Source organism: Cornus florida, unplaced genomic scaffold (genome assembly GCF_030987335.1).
Source record: "Cornus florida cultivar Cherokee Brave unplaced genomic scaffold, ASM3098733v1 CherokeeBrave_3.0.0_Hap2_Chr10, whole genome shotgun sequence".
Classification (NCBI taxonomy): Eukaryota; Viridiplantae; Streptophyta; class Magnoliopsida; order Cornales; family Cornaceae; genus Cornus; species Cornus florida.
In genome coordinates, this window is record NW_026775580.1 from 21,609,549 (window position 1) to 21,631,706 (window position 22,158).

The 22,158-nt window shown below is 39.1% G+C and overlaps 2 protein-coding genes across 3 annotated transcripts; both read right to left on the reverse strand.

Moving 5' to 3' along the window:
• Positions 1 to 5,269: 5,269 nt before the first annotated feature.
• Positions 5,270 to 8,682, reverse strand: LOC132278979 (cytokinin riboside 5'-monophosphate phosphoribohydrolase LOG1-like). Of its 2 annotated transcripts, XM_059780894.1 has the most exons (7): positions 8,199 to 8,670; positions 7,643 to 7,740; positions 7,495 to 7,525; positions 7,257 to 7,356; positions 7,037 to 7,107; positions 5,812 to 5,955; positions 5,270 to 5,681 (listed from the first exon to the last, which is right to left on the reverse strand). In XM_059780894.1, the coding sequence occupies exons 1-7, from the start codon at positions 8,508 to 8,510 to the stop codon at positions 5,586 to 5,588; spliced, it is 852 nt and encodes a 283-aa protein (XP_059636877.1). In that variant the 5' UTR covers positions 8,511 to 8,670; the 3' UTR covers positions 5,270 to 5,585. The 2 variants fall into 2 exon arrangements, with proteins under 2 accessions (XP_059636877.1, XP_059636878.1); XM_059780895.1 differs by lacking the exon at positions 5,812 to 5,955 and having other exon boundaries at positions 8,199 to 8,682.
• A 9,153-nt stretch (positions 8,683 to 17,835) lies between these two features.
• On the reverse strand, positions 17,836 to 19,341 carry LOC132277430 (uncharacterized). The gene is made up of 3 exons (XM_059779291.1): positions 18,959 to 19,341; positions 18,052 to 18,799; positions 17,836 to 17,955 (listed from the first exon to the last, which is right to left on the reverse strand). The coding sequence occupies exons 1-3, from the start codon at positions 19,339 to 19,341 to the stop codon at positions 17,836 to 17,838; spliced, it is 1,251 nt and encodes a 416-aa protein (XP_059635274.1).
• Between the last annotated feature and the right edge of the window lie 2,817 nt (positions 19,342 to 22,158).

The window sequence follows — 22,158 nt, forward strand, 5'->3', positions numbered from 1 at the left end:
TGGAGGAGAAAAATTTCTCTCCAATCATTAGATGGCTTGTGTATACCGAAAACCCATGTCCAGCAGTTGAAACATAACCAACCCGGCGGAAAGATGGCCTGAAGGGGTCCAATGAAACAAGCCCAATAGGTTCCAGCAGGCTCACGCGCATTCCTTGACCCACATGGAGGATCAATATGTGTGATAAGAAAACAATATCCTTAATGCGTTTAGTGTGCAGGAATTGAATGAAATACAAGTGAGAATAGAATGAGAATTGAATGAAATGTAAGTAAGAATAGAACGAGAATGGAATGAAATGCTCATTCTCATTCTATTGTTTGATTGCAAATATGAAATCTGTAGAAATTAACTGATGTAAAATTTAGAAAAGAATGAATTTCAAATTGAATTATCTAAGATATCCTTATAAGTGACAAATAATTTAAATTGACAAAATAACATTCTTCTATAATTTTTTAATAAGAAATGGCGGCGATGGTTGATGGTGGTGGAGGTGGAAAGCTATAGTGGTGTAGGTGGTGGTGTTGGAAGGTGACAGTGGAGGTGGCAGAAGGCAGCAAGGTGTTGGTAGAAAGCGGTGGCGGTAATGATCGAAGACGTTAGTGGTGTAGGTGATGATGGTGGAAGGTAGTGGCGGTGGCAATGGAAGAAGACAGTAGTGTAGGTGGTGGTGGTGGTAGTGTTGGTGGTGGTGGAAGATGATAGTGGAGGTGGAGGTAGCGATGGTGGTGGTGATGGAAGTCAGTGGCGATGGTTGTGGAGGTGGAGGTGGAGGTGATGGCAGCAGTGGTGGTTGTGATGGAATTCGGTGTAGTGGAAGTGGATGTGGAGGTGGCGGCGACAGTGGTGGTGGTGATGGAAGTCAATGGTAGTGGAGGTGGCGGCGACAGTGGTGGTGGTGATGGAAGTCAATGGTAGTGGAGGTGGAGGTGGAGGTGGATTTGGCAACGGCGATGGTGATGGAAGTCGGTTGCAGTAGTGGTGAAGGTGGCAGTAGTGGTGGAGGTGGCGATGGAAGGTAGTTGAGGTAGCGGCGGTGTGATGGTGGTGGAAGGCAGCGGCAATGGTGATGGTGGTGGCAATGACGGTGGTGGAAAGCAATGGCGGTGGTTGAAGGTGGTAATGGTGGAAGGCGGTGATGGCAGTGGCCACGGTAGAAGTGGCAGTAGCAGTGGCTAAAGTGTGATGACCGTGTCATCTTTGTTCTTTTTTTCGGCATTCATTTTTTTTGTTACCTAATTATTTAATTAGATATTTATTTATTTGATTTATTCTTTTTCTGCATTGCCTTAGGGTTTCGTTGAGCCCGAGGTACGCTTTGGTGCTCGAAAACGATTTTCGGCACCACGTACATTGCGTTATATTATCATTTACAATCCGTGCATGATTTAATTTCGTGAAAAAGTATGCTCGTTTTATTTTATTTTCTGGGGGTATGGATGCATAGTTTTTTCGGAAACATTTTTCGTTTTCGGGGTGTTTTTGAGATATTTTGCTTTAGGGACTTATATGCAATTATTCCTTGGAATATTTAGAAGAGGGACTAAGTTGTAAATAGGGAAATGAGTGACAAGTGTCACTCATTCATTGGGCAACATGTTGACTAACCATTGGTACACTTGTTAGCTTAGATTGGTGACAAGTGTAGGCTTGTGATTAATCCTTGTGAGGAAGCCTAGATAGGTGACAAGTGAAGGGTGGATGTGTGTGTGAGAGAGAGAGTGGTGGTGTTGGTGTGCGTGTGTTTGGCCAACAAAGGGGTTTGAGTTAGTGGGAAAAGTTGTAAAACTTGTCTTCCACACTTAGCCACCATTGAAGCACCTTGAAACCCTAGCCACAATTTTCAGAATTCGAACCCCTTCCTTGAGGAATTTGGTCTTCCACTTTAAAGATAAAATCTTCCTCTATTCCATATCTAGAATACCTTTTTTCAGTTTCTCCATTTGCCCTTGTTTGCCTTGGATTTTAGAGGGACAGTTCTCTAGTGAAGCAATTTGAGAAAATGTGAAACCTTAGTTTCCATTTTTTAAATTCGACCTCCTTCCCTTAGGATTTTGGTCTTCCACCTTGAAGACAAAAGTTTCCTCCCTTCTTTATCTAGAACACCTTTGCTCAGTTTTTCAATTTGACTTCGTTTGCCTTGGATTCTAGTGGAACAAACCTCTAGTAAGGTAGGGGTTGTCCTATATTTATACTCTTGTTGTATCTTTTGTTCCTTGGAGTTGATATACATTGTATGCATATATTTTGAATTATAGGGTTATATCTAGATGTTTATTACATGAAATTAACTTAGGGCTTTGTTTTGTTTAAGGCTTTTACATAATATTTAACTTGTGTTGCTATTGTTTCATATTGTAATTTTTAAAATCTAGAGATTTTCATTTGTGTGATTTATAGAAATTCTAGATTATTTTTGTCAATGATTTAATTGTGTATTGATACTATGTTGTTGTTTAAACCATGGACTTTAAGCTTATAGTATACTAGCATGAATAGATTTCATAAGTTGATTATGTAGTAGTACTTTAATTTGATTCATCTTATAAACTTGTTCATGTAATTGCCATTGCAGTTTTTATGACTTAATTGTGTAACTATTGATTAGTTTACATTGTTTAGTATTGTGAAATCTTTTATATGTTTACTTGTGAGTAAATCATAGTTTGTGTGTATGCCACCTTGGCCTTAGGAGCATGGTGGTCATTATTTGGTTCATAAAATGCATTTGAGTATAGCTTGTGTGTGTACGACATACATAACATGATTGAAGGATGAACACCATCCGAACATTAAAAAAGTAGACATCGAGTCTAATAGGTTGGAAGTCCCATAATACACTTGGCCAGTGGGGTGTGGAAGTGCCCCGTTGTTATCATTATGTACGATATTGGCATGCATTACATTGCATCATAAAGTCGCATGTGTGAGTTGCATCATAGTGGAGTCTATGTGCAAGTTGTTTTGTAGTTCATGGAGTGGTGTACACTTTGTTATTCTTCTAGCTTTGTAGTAGTTATTATCTCAATATCGTTGTATTCTTTGATTCTGCATTTCGTTTCAAGTGGGCATTACTTGAATTATAGCTTGTTGATATTGAAAACACCATTATTGTTTATGATCCTTGCCTATCGTGGATTGTGTTTAAATTGTTTCAAAGATAGCTTTAGGATGATCCCTTAGCTCCACACTAAATTAGACGTTAGGGAGCATGATCCACGTGTATCGGTTTATATTATACTTGCAAAGAATCATTAAAACTTTAGGGTATACGCATGTGCTTCATCCTACTGAGTAACTCGTTTACTCACCCTAGTTGATTTAGGTCTTTTTCAGGCAAGAAGACACTTCTTTGGATGCTCACCTTACCTAGCTTGGCTTAGGCTTATTTGGTTAATTTTGTATGATTTGACATGCACTTGTTAGCATGCTTTTATTTACTTTTTTTTTTTTTTTTTTTTTTTTTTTTTGTGTTCAATCTATAACTTGTTGAGAAGCATGATTTGCTTCATTTTGGGCATGTAATATTAACTTAAGTGTCTTATTTGATGTTGTTTTAACTTGTGTGTATGAGGCCATGGGCCAATGCTTCAATGTATGCAAACTAGCTCACTTTGTTTTAAATGTTCATTTTGATGTTATAAGTCACTATTCATCCATTTTTTTGGGAGAACCGTGCCGACCGTTCCAGGACTTCCGGGGGTTTATAGGGCATGTTTGAGCATTGCATTTTCAATTTAGGTCTTAGGAAACCTTCCTGAAGTTCCATTTCCATTCCTTGGGCAGCAACTCAGCCTTTTGGCAAGCGTCCACAGGAATTGGCATCCGCCCGCAATGCAACGAATTCCTGCAGTTTTGAAAGCTTTGACACCTGATTTTGTAACAGCCATAACTTACTCATTTCAAGTCCAAATTAGGTGATTCTTGAGTCTAAATTCAAGAATTTTGAGTCATCTTTTCAATGGTGCCAATATTATCTTCATATTCATTTCCTATTGAGAGATATGACCATTTTAGTGAAATAGTGTCGGGATTCGTTCGAACCGAGTTAGGGTTTCTGTGGGATTTCACTTCCAATGATCTTAGGACTTCATATGAGGTTACCAAAGAATCTTATTAGATACTTTTGATTTCATTTGACTTGTTGAGAGACAAATTTCCTTCTCTTAGAGTAAAATGACCATTTTACCCCTGTCTTTGTTTTCAGTTTGTTTCAGCCTTAGCTTCTGCTTTCGTTTCCTTTTTGAGTCTCGTGACTTCTTAGAAGGTCACTTAACATCTTAGAGATGGTATTTATTTCTAGAGACCTCTTCTCTTTTCTTGCTTCCGCATTTAAGATCCGTTATCGGGTCAGTTTTCGGATTACTCGGTGACGCACTGGGTTCTGTGAATCTGAGCTGTCACATAAAGACAGTGGAGGTGGCGGCGGTGTGGTGGTTGAAGGTAGAAACAATGTGGCGGTGGCAGTGACGGTGGTGGAAAGCAATGGAGGTGGTGGTGATAGTGAAAGTCAACAATGATTGTGGTGGAAGGTGGTGGTGGTTTTTGGACTTGGAGCATGAAGGGTTTTGAGAACTTGATTTTTTTAAAAAACATTACTTGGGAATGGAATGATCGTTCCATTGGTTTAATTATGGAATGGATTTTTATTCTCATGAATAGATTTTCATTCGAATGAAATGCTTATTCCCACTTTAAATTGCATACCAAACAAATGAATGGTTATAACGGGTATTTCATTCCATTTCATCTCATTCCTGCATACCAAACAAATGAATGGTTATAACGGGTATTTCATTCCATTTCATCTCATTCCTGCACACCTAGTATAATGAAAACAATGTAGGCAATATAATTAACTTGAGCAACAAGAATAAAATAAAATGTAATAGAATTAACTTGAGCAACAAGAATAAAAGAAACTGTACTCTACAGCATAAGTCCCCAATAAAATCAAGCAATTCGCCTCCAAGTTCTCTCTGAATATTCTTCTTTGTTTTTTATTAAGTGTTACTAATATTCACTGATCTTCGGTTTGGGAAGTAGCAATCAATTGGGGATTTATTTATATGTTTCGAATTATGGTACAAGTTTTGATCATTTGAGGAATCAGCAATAGCTGTCAAAGGGGTTCGGGAGAAACTCCGATGGCTTTGTCTAAAATATTTATGTTTGTTAATTTAACGAATAGGAAAGAAAAAATAAAATGAAAATAACATCAATATATCCTAATTACAAAACAAAATAAAATAAAATAAAAACAGAATTCAAAAAAGATAATATAATAATATACATGAACAGTAATTACCGACACAATAGAGGACTAACAAGTCATTTCCTCTCCTTAATCCACTACACAGGTTAGAATTTTTTTTTTTTTTGTTTTTTTTTTCTAAAACAATATATATAGTATATAAAAAAAAAATACATGATGACGATCCACAGCGAAATAAAACAACTGTGGTGGGGTGAGAGAGATTGTGTGTTGCTCATGTCTACGTGGTTGCCTGTACTGTCGATTAAAAGTTGCTAAAATCTCCAGTCGTCAATGCTCTGAAGCGAGTAGAGAGATTTGGATGGAGTCAACGAGCAATGTCTGACTTTGTGGTGTACCCCAATTGTTGCTCCATCTCCCAGCTCAGCTTCGACGCCACACCAGAGTGCTTGGGAACGTATTCCTACACACACATTACACACACTAAATAAATATAAATAAATAAAAATGAACGGTTCAGATCGTCTACGTTATAGCCATCAAATGTGCGCCACGTGTCCAGATGTGATGTAATAGTATGGTATAGTTAGTACCTCAAGGTTGCACATGAGTTCATGGGCAGTTTGGGCAGACACAATAATGTGACGGGCAGAGGGTGTGATGAAACCTTCATCAACGGCTTTGTCTATGAAAGACAATAGCGAGTTATAGTACCCGTCAACGTTCAGCAAGCCCACCTACATCCAAACAAAAACCCAATTTATGAACCAATTTTGACAATCCACCCACTCTACTTTCTAATGAATCGTGCAAACTTTTTTACTATTAAATGCAATAATGCTATCACAATATATATATATATATATAAATATCTTGCCCCGTACGTGTAGCATTGGTGGTTGGCAGGATGATCCTTTAAGTTGTAGATGAATTGTATTGACGAGCATGCACGAATGTAGTGTAGGCTCGGTGGCGGCATCCGTCACCCGCTGATATTTTTTTGTTATTACATTTTACACTTTTAAATTTGTGCATTTTTACATTTATATCCATAAAATTTTAAAATTACTCTCATTAAAATTATGAAAAAATGTCTCTATATAAATTTGTCCCCCGCCTCATATAAATTTATAGATCCGTTCCTGTTCATGAATGTGAATTCGAATCCCAAACACTACATAAATTCGTAATTTAATGTTGCATGGGTTGTGGGGTTAGTAATTACGACACCCTCTGAAAATATATATATATATACACAAGACGAACCTACATTATTGGCCCCTGAACTTTTTTTTATTACTAATATACCGTATTAAATTGTTCCTTTTCAGTTATATACTTCTAAAATATTACCATTGTCCTCCTTGATTTATTTTTTTACTAATATATCTTATTAAATTGTTCATTTTCAGTTATATACCTTTAAAATATTACTATTACCATCGCTAAAATTATTTAAAAAATCATTATTGCCCCCTCAATGGTCTGGGTCATCCGTGTACATACACACTAGTCAAAATGAATGTGAAGAACACTACATCATCATGTACCCACCGGATTAAGCCTTCGTTAGACTCTAATCACATTTTAATGTGAAATCTAAGAATTATTTTATGATTTTTTTTTTCGCCCCATTCATTAATTTAAATGAAAAGAGAAGAAAAATGAAAAATAAAACGAGCAACATTTTCTTCATAATTTGTGATTCATAGCCACTTGGTCCAATGGAATTTACGTACATAAATATAAGTTAAATTATATTGAACACTAAAATTATTAGAAAAAAAGAAAATAAAAATAAAATAAAATAATTGTTACCGGCTTATCATGGATTCCCAGCTGAGCCCACGTGATGACTTCTAGGAGTTCCTCCAATGTTCCATAACCACCTGGGATTGAAAGTTACCACCATTAAATAAATATTTTAAAAATAAATAATATTTTTAACAGAAAAATTAACATTGTCCTACTATAAAGTTATGGTATGTAATTATTATAATATAAATTTAATAGAATTAGTTTAATGAAGATGAATTACCGGGAAGTGCTATAAATGCATCAGCTTGGCGAGCCATTTCAGCCTTTCTTTGGTGCATACCAGACACTGCTCTTACTTCACCAACAGTCTCTCCAGTTATCTGAATTATTAACAATAAATTATTATTCTTTTATAATAATAATAATAATAATAATTATTATTATTATTATAATTATTGTAAGAACAACACAATATTGTAGAAATACTATTGTAAATTAGTAGATTTCATGTAATTTACCTCTCTTGGCATGAGAGTTTTTGGAATGACTCTGCAAACAAAAGAGGTGTATATTATATATGTATATATATATCAGTCAACAAATCATAAATACGGAGTAATATATATATATAGAGAGAGAGAGAGAGAGATTGCAAGTGGGTGGTACCCTAACACGTGGCGGCCACCATCATAGACAGCTTGGGAAACAAGACCCATCAAGCCAACGCTGCCTCCTCCATAAACTAGATCAATGTTCCTTTCAACCTGCCATTTTTATTCTTTTTCTTAGAATTTAAAATTTTTGACACCAAATTTTAAATTCAACCAAACACTCCCTCAATTTTACAATATTCCATATATTACACCAATTAATCATACCCAAAATTCCCATCCATCCCCAATAATACACCGTTAAAAAAAAAAAAAACAGAGGCCCTTAATTTAATCTGATTCCAAGCTGTTATTACTGAAATTTAAAGCCAAAATTTCATTAACAAACTTGCTAAAAAGGAACGTTAATTTGATTCAATTTTTTTGAAAATGGTCTCGAAAAATATAAAACAGAGTTATACTGCTAACATATTATTATTAAGAAAAACAGTTTTCTGAACTAAAAGCTTGTGGGGTTCACGAGAAATTGGAGAGGAAAAGCTTCGTCTCTTAATTATTAGAAGCAGAATTCTATACAAATATATATATATATAGACATATAGATATAGTACCAGTTCGTTTCCGAGTTGTATAGCAGCAAGCTGGTAGCTGGGGCTCCTGCCGGGGCTGCTACCGCAGAAAACGCAGATACGCTTGAATCTTGACTTCACCGGAGGAGGTAGGTGGTGGTGGTGGTGGTTTTCCATAAGAGAAAAGGGTAGAGAGAGAGAGAGTAAGGCAAAGGGTGTCTGTATATTAGAGAGAGAAGGAGTAGAGAAAAATGTAGGAGGAGTGATAGCGTTTTGAAAGGAAGAGAGAAGGGAAAAAGTGAGGGAATGAGAAATAGGAAGTGTGGATTGGTCCCTTTTTTTTATAGTAATCATAAATCAAATTCAATTTTCTCTAATTCCCACACATGTGCCATGTATCTCGGTGGATTCAACTCTCTCTCAAGTGCGTGGAATTGAAATCGAAGACGGTGGCGTCACTTTCCATCTAAAGCCCAAAAGTAGTGTCTGACCCAATTGTTATCAGATAAACATGATTATGCAATTGGTTCATCACCCCCTCACAACAAAAAAAAAAAAAAAAAAAATAATAATAATAATAATAATAATAATAAAGTAAAACTTAAAATTATTTATAAATGGAAAAGCTCATGTTAAAGGAAGCTTCCAAGAAAAATCAGAATGAAAAGTAGACCAGAAATGAGAAACGGCCGGTGTTACGTATTTCACCTTTATTTATATGTTAATGCAGGAATATTATTTCAATAATTAAAATGTATATATATATATATATATATATATATATTATTTTATTGTATAATAATATATATATATATATATTATAATACAATAAAATAATATAATTTAATTTAATAAAATAATAATTCCAAACTTGTTTAAATCCAAATGAAAACGCAACCATCTAAAATAAAAGTTTATACTTCAATTTTTATAAGAGTGTACAATGGTAATAATCATTCTCTAAATTTTTCTAGATAATTATTTATTTAGATTTTTTTGTTATTTTTGTTTAAAACATATAAAATATTTATTCAAGATATTTATTTAGACTTGTTATCCTATTAATAAAAGTAAGGATGATTTAGGTAGAAAAAATATATTTTTTTCTTGTAATGTCATGTTATTCAAGCCATGAAATGACATTCTTTTTCTAAAAAATTAAAATAAATTTGTGCTTATAAAATGCATATCAAAATTTTGATTTTCTTCCAACAGTCAAAATTTTGATTTTCCTTTCATTCATTGCTGGCACATAAACGTGTGTTTTATATACCTTCCAATTTTAAAATGTCCAAAACTGAAAGAAAAAAAAAATAAAAAATAAGTGAAACTAGGGATGGCAATTTGATTTTAAAACCTATAAGGACAAAAATACCCCATCACCCTCACCCATCTCGCCTGCGCCAGAGGGCCCCCTAATGTTATGAGTACTAGAATTATTTATCTACCATAAGGGCATGTATAAATTTAGATTTTAAAGCCATCGCGGGTACGGATTTTTAAAAACATCCGTCCACCATGCTCTTTATACTTTATTTAATAAATAAATAAATAATTATATATATAGATGTATATATGTATTATAGATGTATGCACAATATTATGTTCATGTGTGTGTGCATTATCATTATTTATATAATATAAAATTTATAGATTGTATCAATTTATTTTTTAAAAAAAATTGGGACCAGGTAGACACAAGTACAATTATCTTTTAAGGAGACGTGTCTGAATTGTGAAATTAAAATTTATGGTGAGTATGGAATCTGATATAAATTTATTAGTGTGTGAAACAAATCGTAGAGCATGAATGGGATAACAATTGTACTTCTCTATCAAACAATTAGAATCTCATGATCTTGGGTCCTGAGAATGGACCTACTTGAATAATTATGGATTCGTACTACGACAGTATTAAGGAAAGATGTATTCGGGCCCCACCCTATTGGAGGCAGAGATACGGGACCATCATTAAAATTCAATAGGGAGGATTAATAATTGGAAGATAATTTTTCTTTTATTTTTTTTTTGTAAATTAAGAGGTACAGAGATTTGAATATGAGCATCCTCGTTTTGTTTTTTATAAATTAGGTAGAAGAGGGATTCGAACATAAGTAGACTCGATTGAAAAATAATAATTGACATAACCCAAAGATAGTGAATGGTCTGATAACCTTAATTATTTTATTATACGTAAAAGGATGGCGTTGTGCGGAAAAAAAGTTTGTGAGATTATATTTTCTTTGTAAGTAAAAGGATGGCGTTGTGCGGAAAAAAAGTTTGTGAGATTATATTTTCTTTGTAAGTGATTATCCCTCTTTTATTTTTGTATAGATTTATAATCTAGTGAAAATCTTGTTTTCTATAAACGTAATTTTGATTTTGAGTAAACCACGTACATCTCTAATAGGTTTTCGTTGTTTTGTTTTATTTGAATGATTGGTGTGTTTGATGTGTGGGTTTTTTTTTTTCTTTCTTTTGCCACATTACTCTTTTTTAAATGCAATTAGAAATTATGAGCCAAATGTTATTAGAATTTAAGAGTGAATACTTTCTCAAAAATTAAAAAATAATAATAATAAAAATAAAGAGTCACGTACAAACCAATAAGTTAATTAAGAGTGTTATGTTATCTTAAATTTACATTCTCAGCTACTCATTAAAATATACTTCTTTACATATTATCGATTTAACGGTCAAGAATATATATGAGCTCACTTGATGATTCCATTAAAATTAATAAGATTAAAATAACGTAAAGCAATATTTTTTAATATTACATGTCATTTTTGTTTTTGTCTATCTTGATATTTTGACCATTCACGAAGAACTTTAATTTATTGACTTATTTTATTGAATCAGAAAAAAGGAGTTAAATTGACTTATTTTACTTCCTTTAGTCTTCAATTTCATGGTAAATTCTAGAAGACTAACAAAAGATATAAAATTACTACTTCATCCTTCATGAGAAAGAGAAAAAGAAAAAAAACAAATTGCAAAAAGTTAAATTTGAAGATTTTAAAGTTGAGTAAAGGACCTGAAGATACAAGATTTCATTTCTTTCCCCTCTCTCCTACTGTCATTGTCTATTTATAGGCCATGACCTTTATTGCAGTTAACCAATTACATTGGGCTTATATCCGAAAGCTCTCTTCCTTCTGGGCTGGGTCTTGCAATGGGCTTGACCTTCGTCGGTGGACCCCCCAGGTTCGGCCCATTTCAGGGTGCTTTGGCATGGATCCTACTTCAATCATTCGACCCGATCTCGTTCCCGCGATCCATATCCGGCCTATGCCACTTGCCGCATCCTCAACTGCCCCCATAATTACCCCTTATTGATTAGGGGGTAATTATTAGAGGCTGCTAATGATGACCTGACGGCTCGAGGAGATCGTGTGGGAGAATGGACGGTTAGATCTAGGGGTCGGCGCTTCGAGATTCAAAAAGACAACCCATCGCTTTCCTGACTCCTCGGCCCTTGGGCTCATCTCGTCTTTATAAGCTCCATTGATTCTCCATCGATCCTCTTTACCGTCTCCATCTCACCTTTTGCTGCTTGAATCCTCTCCGGCGATCTCTTGCGAAAGATCTTCCTTCCAGTGGCTTTGCAATACTCTCTGCCGTTTCCACTCTCTAAGGTTAGTTTCATTTGCATTTTTCTTTTGGAAGACTTCTTTCTTCTCCCCGGAATCATCATCCACTCTCACCATGACAGTAGATCTAGACGTTCTTCGCATGAAACTTCACCTTCCTGACGATGTAGAAATTAGAAACTGCCCCCGGGAAGTGAATATTAGAACCGGTGCTGGCCTTCTTCTCGGCGAGGCCCTGTTTTCACTCCTCCACCTCAATCTCCTTAGATTTCCTTTACATCCTTTCTTTTGCTATGTTTTTAACAAGCTAAATCTTTCCCCTTTACAAGTAAACCCCAATTTCCTTAGGATTTTATCCATTATGCTACTCCTGATTCGTGACAGAGGTCTGGATCTAGACCTCATAGATCTCCTCCTCTGTTACAAGGTCAGCAAGATCAGAACTGACGAACCGTTTTACCACTTTTTCCCCATTGAGAAGAGGTCTATCTGCATGGATAAGATCAAATCCGAGAAGGGTTGGAGGAAAAACATTATTGGGGTTAGGGGAGCCTGGTTCTCTTCAGTTGCGGAGGATTTTCCTATCCCGAGCGCTTTCGGAGAGTGCTCTGTCTCTTTTTACAAGAAATATAAAAACCATAAGAGTGACTGTCCTTGCGAGATTTGCATTCCTCGTTTTTGTTCTTTCTTGTGCCATTCCTTAGGCATTCCTTGTGATGACTTGAGCTACAGTGTGTGCAGGGATAGGGATAACTACTTGAAGCGGTACGTTCTGACCAACATTCCCTCTTGCTCGGACCTTCTCACCTCAGATAATCTCCTCGATATCTCAGTCCTCGGCAAGACAATGAGCCAACTCCAGATCCCTTCCTTCGGCAGGAAGAAAACTGCCCCCAGGCCTGTTATCACACCTGCATCAAATTCCTCACCGGCTTCAGCATCTTCTTCCGCTACCCTTTCTGATACCACTCCTTCCACCGATCCATTCGTGACGGCTGCTGACCCGGTCGCCAACACGGCGACTGCCAGTCCGAACGTTGCCCCCTCTGTCAACAATCCTCCTGGTTCTACTGCTGCTTCCGCACGGGAAAAGGCCAGAGGAAAGAGGCATCAACCTGACAGTGCCCTCAGCATAGATGACATTCCCTTGTCTCAGAGGGTTAGGCCCTCTGGGCCGAACGTGATATCCCTGGCGAGACTTCCCCAAGCTAGGCCCCCCACCCCTTCTGGGCATGCCTCCGCTTTTGGAACGGCGCCATGGAGCCCTCGTTTCATTCGAACAGACGGATCGTCTGTGAAACCGACTGAGACCATGTTTAAAGATGGTCAGACCGCAATGGCTTACTACAAGAGTATGTGGACTCCCAAGGACATCGAGGTAGCCAAAGGTCTGTCTCAGAGGGAGGTGTTCAGCCGATTCCCCTTGTCCGCCATGGAGGTAACTTCTACCCCTTAGTCAATAAATCTTTACATACTCTTGACACTTATTTTCTTCTAACCATCTGCTCGGCTTAACCAGTTGTCCTGTATATCTCTGCAGACCTTGTACTGGATGATAGCTATGCAGAAGCAAGTTGAGCAGGTGAATGCCAAGGTCCGCGTGCTTTCTGACAACCTTAACGCAGCGAACAAGGAGAACGATAATTTAGCTGCTCAGAAGACCGGGTTGATGGTTCAACTTGGTAAAACTGAAAAAGAGAGGGATTTGCTGAGAAAGGAGACTGACTCTCTCCAGGATGAGAGGAATGCTCTGCAGCTTGAAAAGAGCGTCTGGCAGACCGAGCGGGAATCCCTCAGGGCCGAGAAGGAAGAACTGCTGCGCCTTCTGAATGATGATGATGAGCAATCCGCTCGGATGGCCTTTGAGAAAAGGGCCTTAGACGAGCGCAACGCTTTACTTGATACCATTAGCAGGGTAAATGGTGGTATGCTGGCTCTGTATGCTCGATTCTCCAGAGTTGGAGCCCTCAGATATGCTCAGGGGTTCCGAGAGGGTTACGCCGATCGCATCCCGGATGAGGGTCAGACTGGCTCTACCCCTGATGATGTTAATAAGGACCTGGATATTGATCCTCCTGGTGTTTATACCGATCCAGACTCTACTGCTGCTGAAGGCATATTTGATGAATGTCAGGAGATTGCGTCTTCTCGGATCACTCCTACTCCTCCTGCCGCTCTGACTCTGGACATTCTTCCTCTGTCCACTTTGACTCCATCTGCCGTTACTGCTGAAGATAACCCCCAGCAGAATGATTCTTCCAACGCTATTGAGGGCAGGACTCAACAGAACGATTCTGTCATTCACCTCGACTCTCCACCTCGTGAGGATGGCGACACCACCAACAATGAGGAGGTAGCACAACATCATCAAGAGGCCGACGAAGCAAACGCCTCTTAGTTAGAACTTCTTTTTTTTTTTTTTTTTTTTTAATGTACTGACTTTGGTATATTTGCCATCTTTACACCTCATTTTTTGTAACGCTCTGAACCTCATTAATGAGATGGCTGACTTCTAATTAAACTTTTTGTGTCAACTTCCTTCTTTTTTTTCTTTTTTTTTGGGCAAGTGTTTGGCGTTCGGCTCATAGTGCCAGCTGCCACTTACTTTGCATATGTGCCTGGCGCTCGGCTAGAATGCCTCTTGTCACTCGGCCCTCTAATTTTCTTTAGCAAGTGTTTGGCGTTCGGCTCATAGTGCCAGCTGCCACTTACTTTGCATAGGTGCCTGGCGCTAGGCTAGAATGCCACTTGCCACTTGGCCCTCTATTTTTCTTAGCAAGTGTTTGGCGTTCGGCTCATAGTGCCAGCTGCCACTTATTTGCATAGGTGCCTGGCGCTTAGCTAGAATGCCACTTGCCACTTGGCCTTTTATTTTTCTTAGCAAGTGTTTGGCGTTCGGCTCATAGTGCCAGCTGCCACTTATTTGCTTAGGATTTTAGAGAGGAGTGCAATCCTTATAAATCTCAGAAACTCATACATTCAACTGTTTTCAATTTAAAATAAACAAAATTCAGTACTGAATCTTAACTTTTTATTGATAATACCTCTTTAGAGAAGTAGCATTCCAAGGCTTGTTAACCAGCCTTCCGGCTATGGTTTCTAAGGTATATGCGCCTTTTCCTATGGCCTCTGCAATTCTGTATGGGCCTTCCCATGGTGGCATCATCTTTTTGACTATCCCTATCTTCTTTTTCAGAACCAGGTCACCTGGCCTAAAGTCTCTGTGCTTTACTTTCCTATTATGGTTGTTCGCAAGCGTCTGCTGGTAAGATGCGAGCCTTACCGCTGCTGCGTCTCTTTTTTCTTCCAAAAAATCGAGGTTAAACCTTAGTATACTGTCATTATGCTCACGGTTCCATGCCAAGCTTCGAACAGTCGGAATTAAGTGCTCGACTGGTATAACTGCCTCGGTTCCATACGCCATGGTGAATGGGCTTTCTCCGGTCGGTCATCTAGGGGTCGTTCTGTAAGCCCATAAGACGTTCGACAGTTCATCTAACCACCTTCCTTTCCTTTCTTCTAGTTTCTTCTTGATACAAGTAAAGATTGTTCTGTTTGTAATTTCTGCTTGTCCATTGGCCTGTGGGTGACTTACTGCTGCCAGCTTTTGATTAATTCCATATTCCTCCAACAGCTCTCTTACTTGCTTACTGTCAAGGTTGGTACCATTATCCATGACGATTGACCTCGGAACACCAAACCGGCAAATAATATTAGTCCAAATGAATCGTCTCACATGAGTTTGAGTAACGTTCGGATATGACTCTACTTCCACCCACTTAGTAAAATAGTCTGTAGCCAGTAACACATACTTGTTCTGAGCTCTGGCAGTTGGTAGAAGACCAACTACATCCATCCCCCATTATGCGAAAGGCCATGGTGTGGCCATTACATGCAAGTCTTCAGGCGGTTGGTGAATCAGTGGTCCGAACCTTTGGCACTTATCGCACCTTCTGGACAATTCTTTCGAATCTCGCGACATGTTTGGCCAGAAGTACCCTTGGGCCATTGCCTTGTGTGCTAATGATCTTCCCCCTGAGTGGATTCCACATACGCCTTCATGAATAGCTCGTAATATTTGCCGAGCCTCTGTGGGGGTAACACACTTTAAGTACGGTCCAGAAAAAGATCTTCTGTATAATTGGTTATGCACTACGGCGTACTTTGCAGCATTCGCTTTGATTTTCCTAGCCTCATTTCTTTGTTCAGGCAGAGTACCATCTCGGATGTAAGTTATGATCGGATCAATCCAACTTGGCTCATATGGAATAACATTCACTTGCCAAGGATCCGAGCCTGAAGGTTCTTCGAAAATGGATGGCTGATGTAATATTCCCACTAGAACCACCCTTGCCAATGTTTCTCCAGAACCTGAGGCGCTACATGCTAGCGTGTCGGCATCCTCGTTATACTCCCTTGGAATTTGAATGAATTTAATTTTTTCAAAGTTCTTCGCCTCCCGCATAATAGCAGAACGATATGCTTCCATCGTTTCATCCTTGGTTTCATACTCACCCCTCACCTGCCGAACGACTAACTGTGAGTCACTAAAAACATTCAAATTCCTGACCTTAAGTTCTTTGGCAAGCTTTATTCCTGCCAGCAACGCTTCATACTCTGCCTCATTGTTCGTGGCTGCGAATTCAAGCCGAAGCGCTTGGCTTAAGGCTGTACCTTCTAGCGTCTGCAATTTGATCCCAATGCCTGCACCCATCTGATTTGAGGATCCTTCAACGAAGAGTTTCCATAAGCACTCTCCACGTCCTCTAAATCACATTCTAATAAAAAATCTGCCATCGCCTGCCCTTTGACTGCTGTTCTAGGTTCGTATGTGATATCAAATGAGCTTAACTCTATAGCCCACTTCGCCATTCTTTCAGAGAGATCCGGTTTGTGCAGGATTATTCTGATAGGGAAAGTGGTTAGAACGATAATAGGATGGGATTCAAAATAATGCCTGAGCTTTCTTTTCGCATGCACTAGCGAGAGTATCACCCGCTCTGCCTTTGAATAACGTCTTTCGGCCTCAGTCATTGTCTTACTAACATAGAACACTGGATATTGCTTCCCTTCTGCGTAACGGACCAGAACGCCACTTGTCGCGATGCTGGACACTCCGAGATACAAAAACAGTTTTTCGCCTGATTCTGGAGCTGACAGTACCGGAAGGTTTTGCATATATTTTTTCAGAGCAGTTAACGCTAGGCATTGTTCATCTCCTCAAACCTGCCTACCGTGGCTCCGGATTGTGTCAAAAAATGGTTTGCATCGATCTGACTATTTGGAAATGAAACAGCTCAGTGCAGCAATCCGTCCCGTAAGTGTTTGCACTTCTTTGATTGTCATTGGCTCGGCATTCTTAGTCAGAGCATCTGCTTGGGCAGGGCTTGCCTCGATGCCTCTGAGGTTAACCACATGCCCTAGGAATTGGCCTGAACTTACACCGAACGAGCACTTGGTCGGATTGAGCTTCATTCCATATCGCCGCAAAACATCAAACACGCCTCGAAGATGCTGCACATGATCAGCTTTTTTCTTACTTTTGACCACCATATCATCAATGTAAGCCTCCACTGTCTTCCCTATTTGTTCCTTAAAAATCTTGCAAATAAGTCTTTGGTAAATTGCCCCGACGTTCTTTAGTCCGAACGGCATAACTTTGTAGCAATACGTCCCGCGTTCAGTAACGAAAAAAGTTTTTTCTTCATTAGCGGGGTCCATGGAGATCTAATTATAACCCGAATAAGCATCTAAAAAGGTCAAGCGTTCATATCCAGTAGTTGCATCCACCATCTGATCAATCTTTGGCAGCGGGAAGCTATCATTCGGACAAGCTTTGTTTAAATTGGTAAAATCAATGCATACGCGCCATTTCCCATTTTTCTTTTGCACAACGACCACATTCGATAGCCAGTCGGGGTAGTACACTTCTCTTACGAACCCCGCATCAAACAACTTATCAACTTCCTCGGCAATAATTCGATTGCGTTCGGGGGTAAACCGTTGCTGCTTCTGCTTTACAGGTTTTGCATTGGGGTTAACATTCAAGGAATGACAGGATACCGAAGGATCGATCCCGGGCATGTCTAGGTGACTCCTGCGAACACATCTGCATTTTGAGACAAAAAATCAACTAATTCCTGCTTTTCCTCCTCAACGAGTCTCTCCCCTACTTTGGTTGTTCGTTCTGGTCGAAACTGATCGATCTGCACATCAAGCAGGGGTTCTTCAGTCAAGCCTACTGGTTCCTCCTCTCCATTCTGCTTGGAGGGAGGTTCCTGTAATTGCTATCTTGGACTTACTGAACGAATGGGAGCTTTCCCCTTTCTGGCATGTTTTATCGTTACAGAATAACATTCTTTTGCTGCAACTTGGTCTCCATGAATGTCAATCATTTTGGTTCCGTCCGGTGCCAGGCATCTCATTACTTGATGCAGAGTGGAAGGAACACCTCGAACTCTGTGGATCCACCCTCTGCCCATCAGAAGATTATAAGAGGGATGAATTTCAACAACTACAAAGGTTTCCATCAAAAACCTCTCGGCAGCATGTACCGCTACCTCCACCGTGCCGACGGGCTCCACTCGTTTTCCATCAAACCCTAATAGTGGATTCCCGGTGGATTTCAGCTGTTCCTGTTTGATCTCGAGCCGATCGAATGTATCTCTTGGCATGATGTTCGCACTACTTCCAGGGTCAATTAGAACTCTGCGCACCAAGCATTTGGCCACTGTCAAACTTACGACCAGAGGGTCCTCATGAGGGGTCTGAACACGCAGCAAGTCTGTTGCGTCAAACTTTATATGCGTTGATGCGTTCTGCTGGTGCAGAGTGTTTACACTGCCTATCCTTCTCTTCATCCGTGCCTGACGAAGGCGTGTTCGAAACAGTTCATCTGATTCCTCAGCAGGTTCTGGCCGACCGTGAATTGCATTAATTACCCGAACTGGTTGCGTGTTGTGAGAATTCGACTTTTGATTCTTCTTCACATGCTCTATTGGCCGGTTCTGCTCCACCGCTGGTCCTTCAAAATAACTTGCGAACTCCCCTCTGGCTATCAGCGTCTCTACCTGTCTCCTTAGGTTCCTGCATTCGTTAGTCTGGTGGCCAAAATCAGAATGAAATGCACAGTGTTTAGACTGATCCCTCTATTCGAGAGGTTATCTGATTAGTAAAGGAGGTCGGAACTTATCTTTATTTTCTTGGTACAGTCTTGCTAGGGTAACTTTCAACGGAGTAATCAGCTCTTCCTCTCTGGGCCTCTTCTCGGATTTCCATGAGGAGCGTTGCGGTTGGACCTGTTTTTGCCTGATCTTTGCTTTGGTCTTTTCTTCCGTGGAAATAACGGATGTCTTCCGAGCGTTTGCTGCCTCTTCTTCTTCCAAGCGCACAAATCCATCGACTCTTTCGTTAAGTTCATCCATAGTCCTCGACGTGTTGACCACCAAGCTTGTGTGGAACGGGGTGCCACGATTCATGGCCAGTATGAATGCCTGAACTGCCGTTGAAGGGTGACATTCAATAACCATGCTTTTGGTAAGGTTAAACCTGGTTAGGAAAGCCTGGAGACGCTCTTCAGCGTGTTGCTTCATTGTGAATAAGCTCGAAATATCTTTCGCTGGACGCTTGTTTCCATAGTATTGGCTTATGAACCGATCGCACAGGCTTCGGAAACTATCCACCGAACCCCTCGGCAGGTTCTTGAACCAATTCAGAGCTGGTCCGGCCAGACTCGTAGGAAAACACTTGCACATCAAATAATCATTCTCAGTGTTTAGAGCCATTTTCAGCTGGATGTGATACACATGATCGATCGGATCAGTCGTTCCGTCGAATAGAATGAAAACGGGCATGGAAAATTTCCTCGGACTCGGAGCATTCAGAATCTCATCGGTGAACGGTGAATCCACCGTCCGAGCTGCTGAACGGAGTGCTTCATTTTCCCTCTGGAACCCCTCGGCTGCTCTCTGGTCTACTGATCTCCTTTCTGAGCTGTGATAGTCGAACGTCATCATGGAAGGCCGATAGGTCGGATCGAATGATCTATCCTCAATGAAGTCCTTGCGCCATGGAGGCATAGCTTTCTGACGAATCAACTCTGTTGCTTCACCTCGGCTGAGCGTTTCTTGATGTGGATCAAAAGTCATTGTTTCGTTTCGCCTGATCTGCTCACGCCGTGGATCCACGTGAGTCGATCCTTCACGATCATCCATACGATGAGGATTTGGCGGCAAACCGTCTCGCCGGATTTCCTCGCGATGAGGATCTACTAGATTGTTTCCAACCTCCTCACCATGATGTGTTGCATCGGTACGTGCACCTTCTTCTCCTACCGGGAGTGGTCGTGGAATTACTGGAGCTTCCTGACGCTGCATTTCATTCCTTAGATCCGCATTTTCTCTCCGGAGAGCTTCGATCATGTTCATCAACTCATCAAGTTTCACTTGCTGGACGTTCTCAACCGTATTAGAGTTGTCACCCCCTATCATGATTCCGGATCGAAGCAAAGGCATGAATTACGAACTTTGAAACAGATCCAAGCGTTACCGATGCAAACTCCGCTAGATCTGGGCTTAACTTCACCGAATCGTGATCGCTGTTTGCTCAATCTGAACTTTTCTAGCTTCAAACTCGTCGGATCTGACTGCAACTGAGCAAATCACAATTGTGTCATTCCAAAGCAAATGCCTCAGAATCCACAATAAGCAAGAATTCTCTCAGAACAGACTACAATCTCACTGATCTGGATTCAACTTCCAGAAATCACACTGCGTATTCACAAACTCGATTGAACTAATATGGTACTGATCGGGCTCGAATTGATCTTCGTCCTTGCTTCCCACAGACGGTGCCAATTGAAGATACAAGATTTCATTTCTTCCCCCTCTCTCCTCCTGTCATGGTCTATTTATAGGCCATGACCTTTATTGCAGTTAACCAATTACATTGGGCTTATATCCAAAAGCTCTCTTCCTTCTGGGCTGGGTCTTGCAATGGGCTTGACCTTCGTCGGTGGACCCCCCAGGTTCGGCCCATTCCAGGGTGCTTTGGCATGGATCCTACTTCAATCATTCGACCCGATCTCGTTCCCGCGATCCATATCCGGCCCATGCCACTTGCCGCATCCTCAGGACCATTTCATGTTAGATGGTCAAGACTCGTGTAATTATTTATTTATTGTGTTAAAGATTTTTCACAATATTTTAAGAGTCTATTTTTTATTTTAAAATGAGAGGGGATACAAGAGACCATAATCCTTCTCCAATCAAACTTTCAGGTTTTAAAATTTCTTTACAGCAATTAAAAAATATATAATTACGTCACACGTCCAATTATTCTTCATTAAATAACAATAGCTACGTCACACATCCAATTATTCTTCATTAAATAACAATAGCTGGTCATGAGAAAGGCTGTGATATATATATATATATATATTATGCGCACGTTATATCATGCAATAGATGTATTCGGATCGTTTGTATAATATACATACTCGTCCATATATTACACGCATGATAATAAATGGTGAATGCACAAAAAAAGCAACGAAATCATTTCTAGAAGATTCTATAACACATCTGACTGACCAGATATAATAATAGGAAAGAGTTAGTTTTTAAATATGGTCTCTCTTAAATTTTTGTACACTATAATTGGAATGTGATGTACAATTGTTCAACGTGTAATAATAATAATAATAATAATAATAATAATAATAATAATAATAATAATAATAAGATGATGATAAGGTGTAGATAATTAAACGTCTATAATAAAGTTTTGATGGCCCACCATCGCACACTTTGACAATAAGTGGTAAAAAAATCATTGCCCTTTATCATAATTCATATTAAAAGTAGACTTTTTAGTTATAATGATAGTTGGTTGAGCAAATTGCTAGGTCTCTTAACATGCAACAAAATTGTTCATCACATGGGAACCATGGAAGGAGTTAGGTAAGACTTGGTGTAGCAATTAGGGTGCTAAAATTAAGGGCTGGAATAATCATTTGATTTGATATACTTACTGCCGGATTCAAAAAAAAATTGAATTCGTAATTTACGGATCGAATAATGAATTAAATTGTTAAAATTTAATTTAATTTGCGAGATTTATATAGAGAGAGAGTAGTGATCTCTTACTTTCCATGGAGCAAGAAAATTCTTCTCATTTTTTTATAGTAACCATTAAATTTCACATTCCAAACCCACCTATATATTTTTCTTTTAATACAAAACCACTTTTTTTATTTCTAGTTTCCAAATTTAATATTTATCAATACAATTAATTATAACAATAAAAGGTAAATAGTAAACAAATAAAAATAGAAATCTCTTCATCCCTCGAAATCAAGTCTCAGTACTAATTGGTTTTTTTTTTTTTTATAAAAAAATTTATAAGTGTTA

Excerpts from the sequence above, each read along its gene's own strand:
- LOC132277430 (XM_059779291.1), bottom strand. The coding sequence starts at position 19,341 with ATGAAGCAACACGCTGAAGAGCGTCTCCAGGCTTTCCTAACCAGGTTT. Across the intron at positions 18,800-18,958 it reads AAAGTTACCCTAGCAAGACT|AGGGGAGTTCGCAAGTTATT; the intron begins GTACCAAGAAAA and ends GCTGATAGCCAG. Across the intron at positions 17,956-18,051 it reads GGAAAGCTCCCATTCGTTCA|ATCGATCAGTTTCGACCAGA; the intron begins GTAAGTCCAAGA and ends CTTGATGTGCAG.
- LOC132278979 (XM_059780894.1), bottom strand. The coding sequence starts at position 8,510 with ATGATTACTATAAAAAAAAGGGACCAATCCACACTTCCTATTTCTCAT. Across the intron at positions 7,526-7,642 it reads GGTGGCCGCCACGTGTTAGG|AGTCATTCCAAAAACTCTCA; the intron begins GTACCACCCACT and ends TTTTGTTTGCAG. Across the intron at positions 5,956-7,036 it reads TGGGAATCCATGATAAGCCG|GTGGGCTTGCTGAACGTTGA; the intron begins GTAACAATTATT and ends GTTTGGATGTAG.